The sequence below is a fragment of the Crinia signifera genome, chromosome 11, assembly GCF_055691185.1.
Source record: "Crinia signifera chromosome 11, ASM5569118v1, whole genome shotgun sequence".
Taxonomy (NCBI): Eukaryota; Metazoa; Chordata; class Amphibia; order Anura; family Myobatrachidae; genus Crinia; species Crinia signifera.
In genome coordinates, this window is record NC_139227.1 from 108881599 (window position 1) to 108902294 (window position 20696).

The following is a 20696-nucleotide window of genomic DNA, read 5'->3' on the forward strand; positions in this document are numbered from 1 at the left end:
ACTGCCATGTCACAGGCTGTGTTTGAAAATTGACAGGTAGGAGCAGTGGCTTGAGTTTGCCACAGTTACCCAGATGCAATATATAAATATTGCTGCCCCTCCACACACAAACACACACACACACATACCACCTTATATAAATATAATTATGCGTGCGTGTGTGTATGTATGTATGTATGTATGTATGTATGGACAGTATGTATGTATATATGTATGTATGTACAGTGTGTAAATTATATTTAAAATAAAGAGAGAGTGACGTCTATGCTCCTGCTAGGAGTGAGTTAGTCACAGAAGCGATACCAATGGCTTTCAGTTGACTCATTCGAACTTGCAGGATTCCCCCTGGGAGCGGGAGCCTTGGGGCAGATGACTGACTCCATTGCCTCCCAGAGTTACACCTCTGGGTAAGAGCTGATTGTTTGGAGGTTTATCACTCTCCACGTTATCACTGTTCTAGCTTAGTACATCTCTCCCATGTTCTAAATGAGTCTTGACTGGCACTTATTTACCAGTCACACAGTCTTTTGCCATCTGCCTCTGCATAAACACATACAGTACTGTAGCTTCCATTTATTATATTATATTAGAACTCTAATAGATAATAATGTTTTTGTAGTCAGCTTAGTAGGACAGCACTACCACTTCACACAATTTACTCTGCGGGGGCTCCTAATGCTGCAAAGTGCCATATTGTGTGGGGTTTACCTCCTGATCCGATCTGATGCGTGCTTCCTTGCACTTTGGATCAGATCCGGAGATCGCCATAGCTGCCACAAGAATTTGTTGGATCCTGTGGCATCATATGCAAAAGTAGCACAAAATGAGCATCGTATGCGTTCTTGCCACCTGGGGGCCCGGCAGCTCCTCGTGGGTAGTTGGCAGGGTATCTCATGCGAGGTACGCATTTGGTAGGGTTGGGATCATTTGGTCTACAGCATGATGGTCCACAGTCATTAAGTCGACATGGGAAAAGGTCAACATGGGTCTAGGTCGACATGGAAAAAAGGTCGAAAGGTCATTAGTTCGACAGGTCATTAGTTCGACAATGTCTAGGTTGACAGTGAAAAGGTCAACATGGGGTTTTCACTGTTTTTTTACCTGAATGTCAACACCGTTCGACATGGACACAGTTTAAAGTGCACTGCACTTTAAACTGCGCTGCGCTCGCGATGCATCGGGCACGGTGCCTCACTACGCTCGGCACACTATTTTATTCTCCCACCATGCCCTTGTGGATGGCAGGGCATGAAATACCGCCTGTTGGCACGTTGGCTCAAAAACCAGTGAAAAACCCCATGTCGACTTTTTGACTGTCAACCTAGACACTGTCGAACTAACGACCTGTCGACCTTTCCCCATGTCGACATAGACCCATGTCAGCCTTTTCCCATGTCAACATAATGGTGTCGACCTAATGACTGTCGACCAATATGCTGTAGAAAATATGCTGTAGTTAGGAAGTGAACAGTGCAAAACCGGTACAAAATGGCCAGTTGGTTTTAGCCGGTACTGACCATATAAAAAAAACGGTACTGTAACGGCTAAAACGTTACAGTTGGTTGGTGGGTGTGTATATTGTTTCATGTTTTATCTCATAAATGTGTCTTTAAAGTTACTAAACGACCTTAATTAAATACATAAATAATTAAATAACATCTGGCTTGCAGTTTGCAAATACATAATTAACTTAATCATAACCACAAGCAGCTTAATTGTACCATGTAACATCATCATATATAAATCAGAACTATGTTGAATGCAACCATTAACATAAGCAGATCATCAAGTTTCTTTTTAAATTGAAATCATTTAGACTAACATAAAGAATATATGCACTGATTTTCGGCTTTACATTAATATCCCCCGACTCTACTCAGATGATTTGCAAATATTTCTGTGTTTGCAGCAACGATTGATTTGAATGTTTCTGGTTGAACAATAACAATAACATTGAACAGCTAATTTGCAGAACAAAAGAAGAATAATTTCTCTGCAGAATTCAGCGACATTGTTTACAAAAACAAAACATCCATTCAGGATACTGCAAAACCCTTTAGTAGCGAATTAGTGCGGCAAGGGGACGCAAGAGCTCCGGCTTGTATCTATAGAGACCCATGTGTTACAGTACTGTACTAAAATGTACAATAGCCAAATAAATCATTAAAACAAATTATTAAGGAACGTGTATTTTTCCATCAGAAGGCAGCCGAATATATCACAATAATTTGCAAATCTTCTAAGTGCCCATTGGGGGATATTATTTAACTAAAAAATGTGGAGCTCTACTTTACTCTCTTTACAATCTATGTTTATGTAACATTTAGAAGGATTTTTAGGTTTGTCTGGATACAAGAAGAATGGAAGTTTGGATCTACCACCCCCTATAGCCAGTGGTGTCAATTCCACATCTAGGGAGGGAGGGGGGGGGGGGGGGGTAATAATAGGATGAGAGATTCAGAAAATAAGAGATTTGGTAAAAAATTTCCAGTTTTTTAAAAGCGGCGATGATTGATTTCTGCAGTGTAAATGATTGCCACTTTTAAAAAAAAAATAGAGATTTCTTTCCAAATCTCTCACTTTCTGAATCTCTCATCCTATTACATTTCACCCCTTGTGTCTTTGATTTGACAAAGAAGATAATGCAGTTTCTTCCCCGGCGCAGTGGCATGCATAGACTATATAGGAGCCAGATACTATAAGAAGTTCTGGGTAAGGTCAACCCTGATGAAGTGGATGGTTATAAAGCATTTCTTTCTCTTAGTTTGCAGAGGAATATGAGACAGCTTAAAAGCTGGCTGCCTAGGAACCCGATGAAGCTTGACAAAGAAGCCCTTCCAGATCTTGAAGAGACGGATTGTTATACAGCCCCATTCAGCCGCGCCCGCATGCACCAGTAAGTGAATATCAGCAAACTCCCTCTGTGTTAGACCATTCATCAAATAAACTGTCCATTCACGTTGGATTGTATTAAGCTAAAGCACTTTGGTAAGTCGTGGTAATAGCGTTTATTAAAGGGATCAATGATGCAACAAAGTGGTCCAAAAGTTTCCTAAAAACTTACTTACAGGCAAAACGGTGCGATTTGTAACCAGTCCTTGTTTAAAATGATCTGGGGAACACTTGGCAATACCCATGAACGCGCACCTAGCCAGGATATGGTGACAATGTAAATACTTATCCTGGGTAAAATGACCCGGGATATTTACCCGTGATAGGAGCATGGTTTTTATGGTAATGAGTAGCCTTCACCTTTGGCTGAAGGCTACCTGGGCTAAATGAGTGGGTATGTGGCAAATGGGGATAGTGTTTAAAAGAGTTAGTAAGAGCAGATTCTGATTGGTTGCCCATAGCAACATCCCATGGGAAAGAGAACTAACATTTTAGTAGATTTCCTCCTAAGTGTCTTATGGGTGAAGAAGGAGCCAAAAGTATTACAGGCACTGTGAGACTTTTCTTGTGTCATACGCACAGTGCATACCCTCCAACATGACCCATTCCATTAGGTACAACATGCTCTGTTCCTGGACTTCCAGAGGTTGGACTCCAGCACAGTCCACAATTTAATGAGGGGGGGAGGTCACATCAACTGCCAGTGAGTCCAGTGCCAGTGATGTTTGGAGTGGCAGTAGGTGTGGCTCCCCTTTTTGAATATTGGACTGTGCTGCAGCCCCACCTCTGCAACTGCCACTGGTAAGGAAGTCCAGGAATAGAGCATTTTGTACCTATTGGAACGGGTCATGTTGGAGGGTATGACAGTGTTTTACCCTTACTCCTTACACAAGCACAGGCCAGCACAGTAGTACATGCCGATAGGAATGTATGTCAGGGGATTACCTCTTGCGTGTACTCAACTCCTGGTGCAAAATCAACTCATGATGATGATGATGACGATGAATAATGGCAACAGCTTTATCTCATTGGCTTATTTTGTCTGGATCTCTGTAGTCAGCTAAATGCATCGCTTAACCCTTTGAGTACCAACATCTCTCTGAGAGATGTGCAAAATACTGTATCCACTAAAAATGCCAGGTCTGATATTTGCATTCAGACCAAGTTTATGTTTTAAAAGGAAGGCAATGTGCACCGATGCAGACCCGTTCGTTTGGGTCTGAATTCGTCCCCGACCCAGATGTTCAGAGTTTGCACATGGCAATGCGCTAATCCCGGAGGCAAGCGGCTTTGTTGAGTTTCACACTTGCCGAGCCGTCGCCTCCGGGAGGGGCGGAATGGTGCCGGCAGAGGGCGGTAGCAGGGGAGCGCCCAGTGTTTTATGTGTGCCCTTATAAAAACGCTGGGCGTTCCCCTTGTAACACAGGCATTTCTGACGTCACATGACAGAAGACAGCGGCCATCTGAAAAGTAAGTATGTGTGGGAAAGGATGTGTTACCGTACATATCCCCTCACATGCCAGCTAGGGGATTCGAGCGGCAAGGGGGGGGTGTTTCAGCCAGGCAATGGGCTGCGCTTGCCTGTTTGTTAGGCTGCAAACATATGTAGCCTAGCGAACAGGACTTAATTCGTATATTTTTGTGTATTTTTGGTTACATTAATTGTCTATACATGATAGAGATGGAGCGCCTCTCAGCCAGCGCACGGCGGCGTGGAACACTTTCCCTACCCGTCTCCACTTCAGGGAGACTGGCAGTGGTCGAGGGGAGCTGGGAGCAGCTGGCGGGGCTGCAGAGTGCGGCGGAGGGCTCTGACGGAACAGGCATGCCAGCATCTCATGCACGTGCACCCCCTTCCATCTGCTGGTGGATGGCGATTGTATCGCTGCTCCATCTATAGGAACCATAGGTGCCGATTTTGTGGGTGCTCAAGGGCCAGAGCACTCATGGAAATTGATGAGCACCCACGGGCCCGAGTCCCGCTGCTGGGCCGCCATATTAACTTGCTAATTTGCGGCTGCAGCACCCACATCGCCGGACCCATCACCTGGGAAGCAGTATGCCGGGAAGAGTATATTCTGTCCACGGAGTACCTGCACTGTGGGGGCATTTATGTACCTGCACTGCGGGGGCATTTATGTACCTGCACTGCCAGGGCATTTATGTACCTGCACTGCGGGGGCATTTATGTACCTGCACTGTGGGGGCATTTATGTACCTGCACTGTGGGGGAAATTTATGTACCTGCACTGTGGGGGTATTTATGTACCTGCACTGTGGGGGTATTTATGTACCTGCACTGTGGGGGCATTTATGTACCTGCACTGTGGGGGCATTTATGTACCTGCACTGTGGGGGCATTTATGTACCTGCACTGGGGGCATTTATGTACCTGCACTGTGGGGGCATTTATGTACCTGCACTGCCGGGGCATTTATGTACCTGCACTACCGGGCATTTATGTACCTGCACTGTGGGGACATTTATGTACCTGCACTGTGAGGGCATTTATGTTCCTGCACTGTGGGGGCATTTATGTACCTGCACTGCGGGGGCATTTATGTACCTACACTGTGGGGGCATTTATGTACCTGCACTGTGGGGGCATTTATGTACCTGCACTGTGGGGGCATTTATGTACCTGCACTGTGGGGGTATTTATTTATGTGGAACTCTGTTGCCTTAATTAGAATATTGGAGACAACTGTGCTCCATAATATAAATTGGTATTATTTTGTGGCCACACCCCTTCCCCATGAAGCCACTCCTATATATTTTTGACTTGAGCACCCACCAGCAAAAACATAAATCAGTACCTATGATAGGAACGACTATTTTAATTTTTTTCTTGAAGAACTCTGTCCACCAGAATTGGTCATAGGTCCAACAGGGCTGGTGGTGATGGTGGCAAGATTCCTGGTAGGCCGGTGTACTCCCAAGGCCTGTTTTGTTTGCCGACATGTGACCCCCACATTACAGACAGCCTATTACACTCAATACACTGCATGAGGCCAACTCTACATGAGACCCCATATATTCAGCACAGCTATTATCATCTGCATAAATGAAATATAATGAAACAAATATTAATGCCAATCTTTCATGGCATTCGGTTCATTTAAAACGCCCTTTTGTATTGTAAAACAAAACTTGGTGAGTTTAAACCCATGTATTTGCATGCAGAGTTTGATACATAAAGATCACGTAACACCCACATAAATCTGTTCTCTTCTCCATAAAGTGCATTTAGCAGCGTGGTAGCGTTAGATATTTATATCCGAGCACAGAGTATACACTTGTCTTATTATGATAATATGCTTTTCACAACGCCTGCACATGTCACCCTTTACTGCAGAACAGTCATTTGCTGCAATTGTGCTGTAAAAGTGAGCGAGTGGCTGTTTGGTAAAGAAATGTAAGCTCAAAAAGTCAAGTACCATATACAGTGGCGTAACATAAAATTTTGCTCCCCCCCGCCGGGACAATATTGTCCCCCCCCCCTGTTAAAAGACAAGACCCCCCCCCCGGGGAGCTGGCAGGGGGGTAAGTGCGGCGCGGGGGTACCTGTGGTCAGGGACTCGGGAGAGCCTGGAGGTCCCTGCGGCGCTGATTATGAGTTGCCGGGGTCCCTGCAGCGAAGTGGAAATACTGAGCTACCACCGTGCGGCAGCGCGGGAAGCACTTCTGACTCTGAAAACACTGGGCGCATGCTGATTGGATGAATCTCAGCCAATCAGTGTGCGGCCGCGGCCAGTGTTTTCAAAGTTAGAAGTGCTTCCCGCGCCGCCGCACGGCGTTAGCGCAGTATTTCCACTTCGCTGCAGGGACCCCGGCAACTCATAATCAGCGCCGCAGGGACCTCCAGGCTCTCCCGAGTCCCTGACCACAGGTACCCCCGCGCCGCACGGACCCCCCTGCCAGCTCCCCGCTGCACCCACAAGCAGTGGAGAGCTGGTGAAGAAACAACAGCGCCCGCAGACCCCGGCACCTCTCTGCCACCGCGGGGGCTGCGGCCCTTTAGTTACGCCACTGACGTAAGTTATGGTGTGTACACATGGTAAGATTCCTTTACTATTAGACTGATGAGGATACATGTGGTGAGATACAGTATGCACTATTTTGCTATTCAATTTTGCTTATAGAAGCAAAATCTAATAGAAAATCGAATGGGCATTGAATGGTATTTCTACATTCGATGCAGATTCCATCTCAGTGCGTCCTCCCGTGTAGTGTAAATCGAATAGAAAAATAGTCTTGGCAGCCAAGAAAGACTTATATAGTGCAAATCTAATAGTAGATAGCGCAAATCTAATGTGTTCCCTGCAGCATTCGATTCGATCTTCATCTCCTGCCTGAAGCTAGTCAAAATCTATATAGTCAAAATCGAAAATGTCAACATGTACCGTGTGTACACAGCATAGCAGTGTAATTAGTTTATTGATCCGGCGAGTTTCTTAAGCTGCTGTGATTGATCCAATCAATGAGACTTCCTGTCCCCCAGGCTATAGCCAGTCAGTGAATGCTGTCAGTATGTTCATTGGTGGATGACTGGGGGTGTGGTTTAGCACACAATCTGCTCATTAGTAATTAAACCTTCCTCAAGCTTAATTCTTTCCACGCAACATAATTTACCTCATTAACTCACTTTTTTCTGAATTTTTAAACTCTCATATGACCAAATACATTGTATTTATTTACCCTCTAATTATCTCCATCATTAAACCCATAATCAAGTCCAATTTTCCTAACTAATGCCTTGTGCTAAACATTGACTTCCATTAACTACTCCCCTCTTCCTTCACTTATCAGTCGCTGATCCGGATTTCCTGTCTGTGCAGTAAAGTGGAACTAGTAGCTGATCAGTGGCGTAACTATAGAGGGTGCAGAGGATGCAGCTGCTATGAGGCCTGGCGGCTTGGAGGGCCCCAAAGCCCAGCAGACTATCCACTACACCCTCTTCAAGTTGTTAAAAAAAATTGTTAAACTGTCAGTGGCTGTGGTCTTCCCCACCTTACTGTCGTTGTGGGGTCTAGAGATGCCTGCAGGAGACCCAGCGGGTGTAAGTGTGAGACCCGGCGGGTGTAAGTGTGAGACCTGGCAGTGGACACTTGGTGGAAGGGCGACCCGGCGAAGATGTGGGAGAGACACAGAAGCTGTGCATGAAACCCGGTGGCGGTGCTGGAGAGACCCGGTGGCATTGCATTAGACCCGGGGGAGGTGAGGAGGGGGCAATGCTGTGGCAGTGCATGAGACCCAGCGGAGGTGCGCAGGAGCAAAGCGGTGGCAGTGCGGGAGAGACCTGGCGGCTGTGGGATTCAGCAGCGGTGAGGGAGTGTTTCCTCAGCGATGAGCGATGAGCAGGGTAACTGGAGTATCCCTCTCTCATCTATTTCTTGTTCTTTCTCTTTCTCTCCCTGCCTCTCCTCTTCCCACCACACTCTCTCCCATCATCCCTTCCCCCCTCACACTCTCCCTTCCTGTCTCTCTCCCTCTTCTCTTCCTCCCTCTCTCCATCCCCATATCCCTTTCTCCCCCCTCACTCTGTCCCTTCCTGTCTCTCTCCCTCTCTCCTCCTCTATTCCCCTCTCCTCGGCTCTCTCCCCTTCTACATCACCTCTCTTCTCATACCCCTGTCTCTTTCCTCTTTTTTCACTCTCCGTTACTCCCTCCCTCTCTCTCTCTCTCTCTCCTTCTCCCATTCCTTTTTTCCCATGATTTTCTCTCTTTCTCCTGACCATCCCCTTCTTGTTCTCTTTCATGCTCCTCTTTTTTTTCCTGACACCGTCTTTGTTTGCTCACTCCCTCACTGTTTCCTCTGCCCTCTTAAGGGGCATTGTAGTGACAGCATACACACTGACCTCTACGGGTTTAAACTGTGCAATTTATATTCTAGCTGAATTTTACAGGAACGATCTACAAGCTTTTTGTTTTACCCACAGGAGGCCGTTGAACAAAGAATTACAGTTCTTCATTATAACTTTATGTTATGCTTTAATGGCCTGGGGGTGCTCATAAATGAGCAATCCAAAGACGTGTAATGGTATTCAGCTAAAACTAAGATTAGTTTCACACAATTATCTTTGATCGCACCTCACATTTCCCTTTATGACTATTATATATTACAGTTACAATATATTATGTCAGATTCCCATTGCAGAACAATCCATTTGAATTCAATTAAATAATAATGCATTATTTGGTCTCATGACTCTCTGCAGATTTCTGCTTTCCTATGGCTTCTAACTACACGGATGTGTTCTCTCCCAGTGCAGTCCCATGCAGCAGACGGGTGCCGGACGGGGTCCCGACAGTCAGGATCCCGACAGGCATTCACCAGACATCGGGATCCCGACTGTCAAAACACCGACAGCCGGGTTCCCGATGGCCGTTGGGTATTTTCCCTCGTGGAGGTCCACGACCCCCATAGAGGGGGAATAGAAGAGGTGGCTCACGTAGCGAGCCACCGTGCCCACAGCAAGGGGCTTTGTTGCGCTCGCCATGCTGTCTGGGTCTGGCCAGTAGGGATCCCGATGTCGGGAAAATGACTGTCAGGATCCCAACTGTCGGACCCCTATACCACACCCGCTGCAGACAGTCCACCGCTGTTATCTGCATTCGCTAGGAGTCCACTCTAATACGTTACATTCTAAACTACTGCTTGGGTCAACTTCTAGAATGAATCACGGATACCCAGGGGCAGCTGCAGAGGTGGGGCTGCAGCTTATTTAAAAAACAAATAGGGGAGGCACAGCAACTGCCACCAACTGCCATTCCAAACTGACTCACTTGTAGTGTGTGGAGGGGGACCCCTTCATTGGGGGTTCCCCACTTCTCCAGGATCCCTGCCCAGGCTGACCAGTCCGTGGAAAATTCTTTGGCCGGGGGAACTTGTATAAGTCTCTCCCCGGCTGTGGCATTTCTCTGCTGGCTGGTTGGGCCTGGTGCTGGTTCTTGAAACATGGGGGACCCCTACTCGTCATGTCCCCCCGTATTTTGGTAACCAGGACTGGTCAACCTGGTGTTGGTTTTAAAAAACCCAGGGGCGTACCTACGGAATGGATTGTGATTTTTTTTTTGTCAGCAATTCAAGCCTTGTATAGTGGTCGGACGACTTCAGTATTGACTATAGGACTTCTGTCACCAATGTTTCACCTGGGTAATGATACCCGACAGGGTTGTACCCTTCCGCCTTTGTCCTGAGCATTGAACCTCTGGCGGCCAAGATAAGGAATAATCTTGACATCAGGGAAACTTCGGTACAAAGCACACAGTATAAGTTGTCACTCTTTGCAGACAACGTACTACTGACCCTGTCCTCTCGCTCGTCCTTACTTCTCAAATTAGTAGCTGAATTTGTGGCCTATGGCAGATCAGTGGTGTAACTAGCATTTGGGCGCCCCTCCGCCGTTAAAGGGAGGGCGCCCACCCAAGCACCCCGCCTGCCCGCCGCACCAACCCTCGCCCGCCGCACCAACCCCCGCCTCGCCGCCCATGCAATCCCCCCCATCCCCCGCAGTCTTACCTACGCTCAGTACGCGCTGGTCCCAGCCACCACAAAATGTCTGCCCCCATGCAGCAGACAGTTTCAGAGAACTTTCTGCTACATGGGGGCGGACATTTAGTTGTGGTCCTCATAGCAGAAGAAGGGAGCCGGGACCAGCGCGTACTGAAGACTGACAGGTAAAGACTGTGGGGGATGGCGGCGGGGCAGCGGGGTGTAACTATAGAACTGCAGCCCCCGGCGCCCGCACATGCACAGCGCCCCCCCGCGGTTTGCGGGGGCTGCGGTGCTATAGTTACGACCCTGTGGCAGATGTTCTAGACATAAGGTCAACATTATGAATTTGGAGGCCCTAGCATTGCACCTTTCCCCCGATGTGTGGAGGCTCTTGGAGCTTAACTTTGATTATCTATGGAGACCACAATCCATTAAATATTTAGACATTCAAATTAATCAATCATTAGACCAGTTGTGCAAGGCTAAACATATCCCCTTTTGCAACCCATTAAAGATGATCTAAGTACAGTAGGTGGGCCCCTTTATAAATATCCTAGACGAGACGTATCAACTGTTTTATCTGTTTCAGACGATACCAATAGTGTTTCCAAACTCTTCCCTACACTCAGTTCAGTCTCTACTGTATGTGGAGCTTTTGTGTGGGAAAACAAAAAGCCCCGACTTAGTCGGTCTGTTTGGCCAAGTCATCAGTTAGCGGAGGTCTAGGCTCCCTTTTTTGAACATTATTATCATGCCTTCCAATTGAGTCACATTATGTCCTGGCATACGACGGAGGGATCTAAAAATAGGTGACTCGAGAGTGATTTGATCGGACTCTGGTGTCACAACGGATTGTTGTGGATCCACTGGGGGCGTGGATTCTGACACGGATGCCAATGGTGCAGAAAGGACTGCTGGTCGAATATACTGGCTTCTCATAGGAGTCTCCAAGGAGTTTGGCTATACTCCTAATCAGAGGCGCGGAGTCTAACTGAGTGGCGGTTTTCACCAGGGACCCCCGCAAGGGGATTTGGACTTAGCTGCGTCCACCCAGCAGGTCGCGGCCCCCCAATCAGGAGCCTCCAAGGAGACTAGGACGCTAGCTGGAACAGATGGATATAGCTGTACTCAGGACACGCTTGAAATAATAATAGAACTTAGGAGACACTTGAAATGTGAACTGAACTCAGAAGGCACTCGGAGGGTTAACAGAACTCAGGAGACACTCGGAGGGTTAACAGAACTCAGGAGACACTTGGAAGATAAACTGAACTCAGGAGGCACTTGAAGGGTTAACGGAACTCAGGAGACACTTGGAAGGTAAACTGAACTTAGGAGACACTTGAAATGTGAACTGAACTCAGAAGGCACTCGGAGGGTTAACAGAACTCAGGAGACACTCGGAGGGTTAACAGAACTCAGGAAACACTTGGAAGATAAACTGAACTCAGGAGGCACTTGAAGAGTTAACGGAACTCAGGAGACACTTGGAAGGTAAACTGAACTCAGGAGGCGCTTGAAGGGTTAACGGAACTCAGGAGACACTTGGAAGGTAAACTGAACTCAGGAGGCGCTTGAAGGGTTAACGGAACTCAGGAGACACTTGGAAGGTAAACTGAACTCAGGAGGCACTTGAAAGGATAACAAGATGCTTCTGATTGCAAACAGGACTCAGAGAGACCTGGAGCTGTGTACACTCTCACTGGCTGTCAGCAGGACACTGAGCAGAAAGCAGAAGTACAGTAGCAGCAGCATTGGAGGATAGGCGGCCCAGCCTTTTATTCCTCCAGGCAGTGATGTCACAGGCCCAACCTTCAATCAGAGGTTATATCAGACCCTGCTCCCTTCTGCCTAATGCCACAAGCAAGATGGCGGCGCCTGTCCCAGGAGCCGACAACGGGAACAGCCGGACCCCCAGAGGACCTACCGCCGTCCCTGCCAGTGACACCAAGTCGGGGAAGCGCTGAGTGACGGGTGTAGCATCGCCAGGAGTACAGCGCCCGTGCAGGTGAGTAATGCATGCAGTAGCGCTGCCACACTCAATAATCAGAAACCCAGTCTTGTATAGGAAATTACAAAATATTTTACTTGGGTGTCAAATAATACATTTTAAAAGATACACATTACATACACATTATTACACTCAAATTAGACATACATGACATACAACATAAAACATATAAGGCATGGGCTGGCTATGAGGCTTGTATCTGCATATATATGAGGCAATAACATACGTTTGTTTATGAGCAAATAGTTACCAGTCCTCCTTATGGTCAGCACTTTGTGCTGCACTGGATGCAGGTCACCAAGTCCTATATCTGAGCCTGTATATGCTGCTGTAATTGCTCACTCCCTATTAGGGGAGGATCGGCTCCAGGTGCTTGTTTCCTACAATGTCCAGATCCCCACTGGGATATTTGTAATCCAAGGTAGTGCAGTCAGACTAAATGTCTGGATGACCAATCGGCTGGTTCTCTATGCGGCTAGAGCGGGCTCCAAGTACGCGTTTCTCCGCCTCTCTTACTCGGCGGCTTCATCAGCTGGATGCCCTGTCTCCTCTGACGCCGGTTTTTATCTGGTGTACATTCGCGGGCTTCCGCGACTTCCGCATTTTGCGGGTCACGCCTCGTTTTGGATATCACATAGTCGGCGGCCATCTTGCGGCTCACACCTCGATTTCATCCTCCAATGAGGATATTGCGGCGGCCATTTTATATTTGATCATTTGCTCAATGCTGTTTACTGCTTTCACCTTATAGCGGCGGCCATCTTTTTGGTTATTTTATTCATATGACAACGCTGTTCGCTGCTTTCACCTTATAGCGGCGGCCATTTTTTTGGAGTTATTTCATCCATATGACATCAGTGGCCATTTTACTGGTTAGGTAACAGCGCTCACTTTCCTCAGGTCTTCTCAGCGGCCATTTATATACATACAGAATGGTGTTTTATCTGTCGCCATTTTTATACGATATATCAATCGCCATTTTATTGGTTGTACTTTCATTGTGACTTTTCATATTAATGGACCATCGCTGGGTTTTTATCATTATGCCTCTTTATTAGGAAGTCCTGAAATCACAGTCTTTATACAAATATATGCAGATTTCATTATATAATACTATGCCTCTTTTTATATATACATTTATTCCTCATGCCCATTATCACGCCCATTTTAGGATGCCGCTTAGCCCATAGATTTGCTCATTTATTGCCTCATATATCTTGCCATCATGCCAGCCTCATAATTACATATCAAATCATAAAAACAACAATAATAATAATATAAAAAATTATAATTACAATAATAATAATAATCATAATAATTTTCAATCACCCAATTTTTATTTCATGAAAATATATACCATTAATCAAAAAACACTAAAAATGTATATATAAAAAATATATATATATATATAAAATATACATATACATATTCATACACACATGTACATACATAGTACACACATGTATATATAATATGTTAGCATGGACAAATCCCACATATATACATGCGCATCCAATTGGATTAAATCATAATAATAATAATAATACTACACCCAATAATAATGATAATACTATTACTAATACTCATAACCTATACACTCAATTAAATAAGAATCCATTCATATCTTTATACTAACCCTATTTTATTTAGAGTTTAAAAAGGTTTCTCAGGGTGCTCAATAAGAATATAGGGCAGGTAGAGGGAGGGTTGGGGGGGGGGGGAAAGGAAGGGGGGGAGCAGGGCCGGTGCTAGGGTGTTCGGCGCCCCCCTGCAAACTAAAAATTTGCGCCCTCCCATACTTTACTAAGAGACAGCGCTTGCCTATGCAATAGCTGCTGAGGTAGAGGCAGCATGGTTCCGGCAGAGGGCAGGTGATGTCACTGACCGATATCGGTGGGTGTGTACGCACTATATTGTTCTCCTGCGGCACTGCGCTATATCGACAGCCGTGGAAATCGCTTCAGTGTGTACCCAGCAGCATTAGGCTTGTAACCCATCTACATCAGAACACCCACAATTCCTGGCCTATGATATACTGCAAAACAAGACCCCCACATACTTAGGGGGAAAGGTGTCAAATCTTAGAGAGATAAAATATCAACCTATCAGCTGCTACAAACAGTGTTTGGTTGGCACAGTAACCCCCATCAGTATGTATAATATTACTGATGAACACACATCGGATCAAAACAGACAGTGGACACACACAGATCTATGAGATATTAGTGTATGCGGTAAGCACTGACCTGGATGCGCCACAGTACTACAACATGCAAGACAAGAGGCTAGCAGGAGCACAATGACACCACCTGTGCCTCATACAGCATACATGTGGGAGCTGGTGCTGCCGGCTGCGTGCCTCAGTGTAACAACAACAGCGTACAGTATATATGTGTGCAGCGGCAGTCATAAGGCCGCCGGCTCCCCGCATGCTCAGGTGCGGTATTACCGCACACATACAGCCGCCAATGCTTCCCACCTGAGCATGTACACGGGACGCTGCTATGACGGTGATCCGCGTTGAAGCAGTGTATCTGCGACACAATCACCTCCCCCGACCTCAGCATCATGGTAGGAGATGGGTGTGCTCATGAGGGATAGGGGTGAACTTGTTATTCAGGACTAGACTGCCCAATGTCCCATGGAGTTGCCGCAGCTCCTGATGTGTCAGCGGTGGAACTAGCGAGTAGTAAGCTCAGGTGCAAACATATGCTTTGGACCCTCACCAACCAGCGTTCCCACCACCCCCACTAAAGAAGACAAGACTGTTAGTAAGTTATTGCAATGAGTGCCCAGCATTTCCCCACATGCTCCCCAAATGTCTCACTAACATGCTCTCTCCACAGCAGCACGTTCCCCAATATACAGCCTCACTGCACTACATCCCCATTATATGCTGTATTACATTACATACTACGCCACTGCACTACAGTCCCCTTATACACTGCACTACATTACTACACTACATCCCTCTATACCAGGCATGTCCAACGTTGGCCCTCCAGATGTTGTGAAACTACGCATCCCAGCATGCTTTGCCACAGTTTTGCTATTAGAGAATGCTAAAACTATTGCAAAGCATGCTGGGATGTGTAGTTTCACAACATCTGGAGGGCCAACGTTGGACATGCCTGCTCTATACCCTGCAGTAAGGGCCTTATTCTGGTTCACTCCTCCTGGAAAATTCCTTTACAGAGAATATTTGAAAAGTCACATCAGTCCCTGCCCCAGCGGAGCTTATAATCTATATTCCCAATCCCTACCACATGTACACACAGACATTCTAGGGTTAATTTGTTAGGAGCCAATTAACCTACCAGTATATTATTGGATTGTGGGAGGAAACCGGAGTACCCGGTGGAAACCCACGCAAGTACAGGGAGAATATACAAACTCCGCACAGTTAGGGCCATGGTGGGAATGGAACCCATGACCTCAGCGCTGTGAGGCAGTAATGTAACCATTACACCATCCGTACTGCCCCGTATATATATAACACATGGTGGGGATAGAACCCATGACCTCAGTGCTGTGAGGCAGTAATGCTAACCATTACACCATCCATACTGCCCAATATTCACATTACATAACACGTAGTGGCCCAGTCATATCACAAAGCATGTATTGATCTATATTCACATTACGCAGTGCATAGTTACCCATACTCGCATTACACAGCTCATAGTGTCCCACAGTCACATGACACAACACATAGTGTCCCAATCACATGACATAGCCCGTAGTGACCCAGTCACATTACGCAGTACATAGTTACCCATACTCGCATTATACAGCGCATAGTGTCCCACAGTCACATGACACAGCGTATAGTGTCCCAATCACATGACATAGCCAGTAGTGACCCAAAGTCACATTACACAGTGCGTAGTTACCCATACTCGCATTACACAGCGCAGTGTCCCTCAGTCACATGACACAGCGTATAGTGTCCCAATCACATAGCATAGCCCATAGTGACCCAAAGCCACATTATACAGTGCGTAGTTACCCATACTCACATTACACAGCGCATAGTGGCCCACAGTCACATGACACAGCGCATAGTGACCCATATTCACATGACACAGCGCGTAATGACCCATAGTCACATTACACAGCACATAGTGACCCATATTAATATTACACAGTGACCCATATTAATATTACACAGCAAGTAGTGTCCCATGTTCACAACGCTTAGTGACCCATATTTAAACACACACACAGCAAAACACAGACAACCAGTAAACATTACTGACACCCCCCCTCCCAGCAAACATTACTGACACCCCCCCCTCCCAGCAAAAATTACTGACACCCCTAGCAAAACATTAATGACAACCCCCTCTCAGCAAACATCATCTACTGACAACCCCCCTCCCATCAAACATTACTGACACCCCCCCTGTAACCATTGCTGTCACCCCCAGCAAAACATTAATGACACACACTCCCTCCCAGCAAACATTACTGGCACCCCCCTCCATCTTCAGCATGACTTGCCTGAGCCGAGTCTGTGGTGTGCTCCTGTGCTGTAGCTGTTGCTCTGAGACTGCTGGCCTTGCTGGGCTCCTCCATTGCACACCTGACCATGTGACTTCCTGTTCAGGAGCTGGAGAGGTCAGGTGGCATTCTCTGTTGTTTACACTGATGGGAGGGAGGAGGAGGGACCAGGGGACGGAGACGCTGCTGCCTGTCTTTAATATATCTAGCTGGTTGCATGACAGACAGGGCAGCGCGGAGGAGAGGGAAGGGGGAGACTCCTCACACACTCACAGGAGATAGTGCTACCAGCGCTGCTGCTGCCTGCAGTGTCATACAGTATAAAAACACCCATTCCGACACCCCTGTGAACAGTCCGCAGGCACAATTTCTCCACAGCCCCGCTTAGTTCCTTCTGACATGTCCCGATTCCTCCTGACCTCCGCAGCGCACCGCAGTCCCGCTTCCTCCTCCCTGAAGCTCTCTGGCTACAGGATCAGCCGGCAACCAACAGCAGCAGAGTGGCAGTGTACGGAGTGCGCCTCTTAAGCCCGGCGCCTACCTGCAGCGCAGAAGCTGCTGAGTGGGTAGCGCCGGCCCTGGGGGGGAGGGAAGAGAAGACAAGGTGGGGGGATTTTTTAGGGGGGAAAAGAGGGGAAAGGAGGGGACAGGGGTACCCAAGGGAGATAGATTATATGGATATACCCTTATCTACAATGGACTGGGGATATCACGGGGGGAAGGAGGAACAAAAGCTGAACATCTTTTTCATTCCAGATCTAAATACCGTTCATTTCTATCGTATCGTTAAGGCCTTGTGGGGTTAGTGTCCTTAGACAGAATATCCAATATGCCTCCTTGCGGCACAATTGGGTATATCTGTCTCCCCCCCTTGCCGTATGTTTAATTTGTTCAATCCCTATCATGGTCACATTTCTCATGTCCCCCTTTTGGCAGATTGTCATGTGTTTGTACAGGCTATTTGTCCTCGACATCCCAATTATGTGCCTCCTATGCTCCATAAATCTTATATGCAAATTCCTAATTGTTCGTCCTACGTATTGGAGCCCGCATCCGCAGGTCAATACGTATATTATATAATCTGTCTTACAGTTAATAAAACTTTTTATTGGGAACAATTCATTTGTTACTTGGGATTTAAAGTTCAAATTTTTTCTTTCTATATTTTTACAGGACAGGCATTTCTCATTTCCACATACATGATATCCATCCGGCTTCTCAGGTAGCCACGACGGTTTTAGGGGTTTTTTGTTCTTATCCTTATACATACTTGGGGCTAATTTTGTTTTCAAATTTTTTGACTTCCTAAAGACTACAGTATTATTGATATTAATTTCTGGTTTAATGTGTTCGTCTAATTCCAGAAGATGCATATTTTTCTTTACAATTCTCTTGATTTTATTGGCCTGTGTATTAAACTGGGTTACAAAAAACGCTCCTCCTTCCCTGTTTTTCTTTTTATTTTGTTGTTTTTGTGGATTCGTTTTAAGTAAACCTTCTCTATCCATCCCTTCTACTGCTGCCAGAGATTCTTTTAATAGTTCCTCTGGGTAGCCTTGTTCTGAAAAAGCATCATATAGATTTTTACTTTGGGTTTTAAAGGCCGTGTGTGATGAACAATTCCTCTTTACCCTCATGAATTGGCTTTTTGGAATATTCTTTTTCCACTTATCATAGTGGTTGCTGTTATAATTCAAATACCGATTTTGGTCCACATCTTTCACAAAAGTTTCTGTAGTGATGGCACCCTCTATGACAGTGAGAGCAATATCCAGAAAATTAACCTTCTCCCTGTGATAAGTGCTTGTGAATTTAAGGCCAAATGAATTTGTGTTTAAACTATCCGTGAATTTCGTGACTGATTCCAAATCCCCATCCCAAATCAAAATTAAATCGTCTATATATCTACCATAGAGGACCAGGCTCGCCCCGTGTCCGCCTCCCCAAATGTATCGCTCCTCAAAGCGACCCCTAAATAGGTTGGCGAAGCTCGGGGCGAACCTGATCCCCATGGCTGTCCCTCGTGACTGTAAATAAAATTGTGAATCAAAGATAAAATAATTGTGCGTTAAAATAAACTCAATAGCCTGTAAAATAAATGTGCGAAGTTGTGGTGTCACGTCCATATCCATTAACAAATAGTGTTCAACCGCTGTTATTCCCAAATTGTGATCTATATTTGAATAAAGTGATTCTACATCACACGTGATAAAATAATAACCCTCTTTCCACACCACATTATTAATCTTGCTCAAAAAGTGTGTTGTGTCTTTAATATAAGAGTCTAATTCCATAACGTATTTCTGAAGATGACTGTCAACAAAAAATGATAAATTATTAGTCATCGACCCCACCCCGGCGATAATGGGTCTACCGGGGGGGTCTACTAAGGTCTTATGTATTTTTGGCAGAAAATAATACGTGGGTGTGACCGGGTGCGTAATAAACAAAAAAGTGCTGGTTTCTCTGGATATTGCTCCCACTGCCACACCCTCGTCCAACATATGTTTATACTCCTCCTGGAATCTCACAGTTGGATTTCCAGGCAGTTTTCCATAATAATCTTCATTATTAAGCTGTCTATAAGCCTCTTTCAAATAATTCACTGTCTCCATGAGAACAAACCCCCCCCCCCCCTTATCTGCCTGTTTTATGGTCAGATCAGGGTCATCACACATTGCCTTTATTGCCTCTCTTTCCCGTTTTGTCAGATTATCCCTCATCTTTACTTTATCTGCTTTAGTACATAACTCCCTGAATTCCTCCAATGTATTTTTATAAAAGCTCTCTATAAAGGGGCCCCTATATTGTAGGGGATAAAATTCAGATTTTTTCCTGAACCCCATCCTTTTAGTGCCCTCATTGAGACTAAAGATTTTAACCCCCTCCTCCTTTTGTATGTTGTTTTCCTCTGAAAGAGACTCAAGGATTTTGACCATTTCATCATCCTCCTGGTTCAGAGTTACAGAAAAATCTTCATTAGTTATAAATTTCTGTTTTTTAAGGGAAAAAAATCTCTTTTGACTGAGGGTTCTGACAAATCTGTTGAGATCTATAAAAAGTTCAAATAGATTAGGTTTATTCGCTGGTGCAAAATTTAGCCCTTTCTGTAATACACTTATCTCCTCCTCTGTTAACACTTTATTTGATAGATTAAATATGCCTTTTCCCTTTACTACCTCTTTCCTCTTCCGCTTCCTTCCTCCTCGTTTTCCCCTTGGTCGTACTCTCTTGCTCTTTTTGATGTTCCTTTTTGACCCTCTGCTCTGTATGGGGCATAATTGAACCTCGGTGTTCCCCCTAAAAAAACCGGTTCTCCTCTTCTATACGGGGTGTTGTTAGTTCCCTCGTATCTCCTAGCTCCTCCTCTGTCCCCATCAAAAATTTTTGTTGCTCCCCTGAAATTGCTATATTTTTCCTGACTTGTTGGAGTCTCACATTCTGAAAGGGGTTCATATCTATTTCTTGTTACTACGGGATATCTTTCTCTATCCTCTCCTCTACCTCTCTGTTGAAATTTTTGGCCGTGGAATCTCTTATTCCTTTGTTCCTGATAATCAGTACGAGGTCTCCTCTCATATTCATTTCTAGGGGGATATCTCATGTCCCATCCCTTCCCTTTCGGTCTATTATAAGAATGTACAGTACCCTGTTCATAATCGATCTTATCCCTGTTAATCTTACTATTTTTCCTATGTATCAGAGAATTCTCAAAGTCCTCCACATTCTTATTCACCAGTTGATCTCTTTTTGAGAATTCCGGATCTCCAGTATGTTTTTTAAGGAGTTCCT

At 45.7% G+C, this 20696-nt stretch overlaps 1 protein-coding gene across 6 annotated transcripts in view; it reads left to right on the top strand.

Annotated features, from left to right (window-relative positions):
- The window catches only part of ANO3 (anoctamin 3), a 347490-nt gene that overhangs the window by 210521 nt on the left and 116273 nt on the right, over positions 1 to 20696 (top strand). For all 6 annotated transcript variants that reach the window (XM_083164196.1, XM_083164191.1, XM_083164192.1 and 3 more), the window contains one exon: positions 2765 to 2896. In XM_083164196.1, the coding sequence (XP_083020322.1) occupies positions 2765 to 2896 (132 nt within the window). The remainder of the gene's footprint in view (positions 1 to 2764; positions 2897 to 20696) is intronic.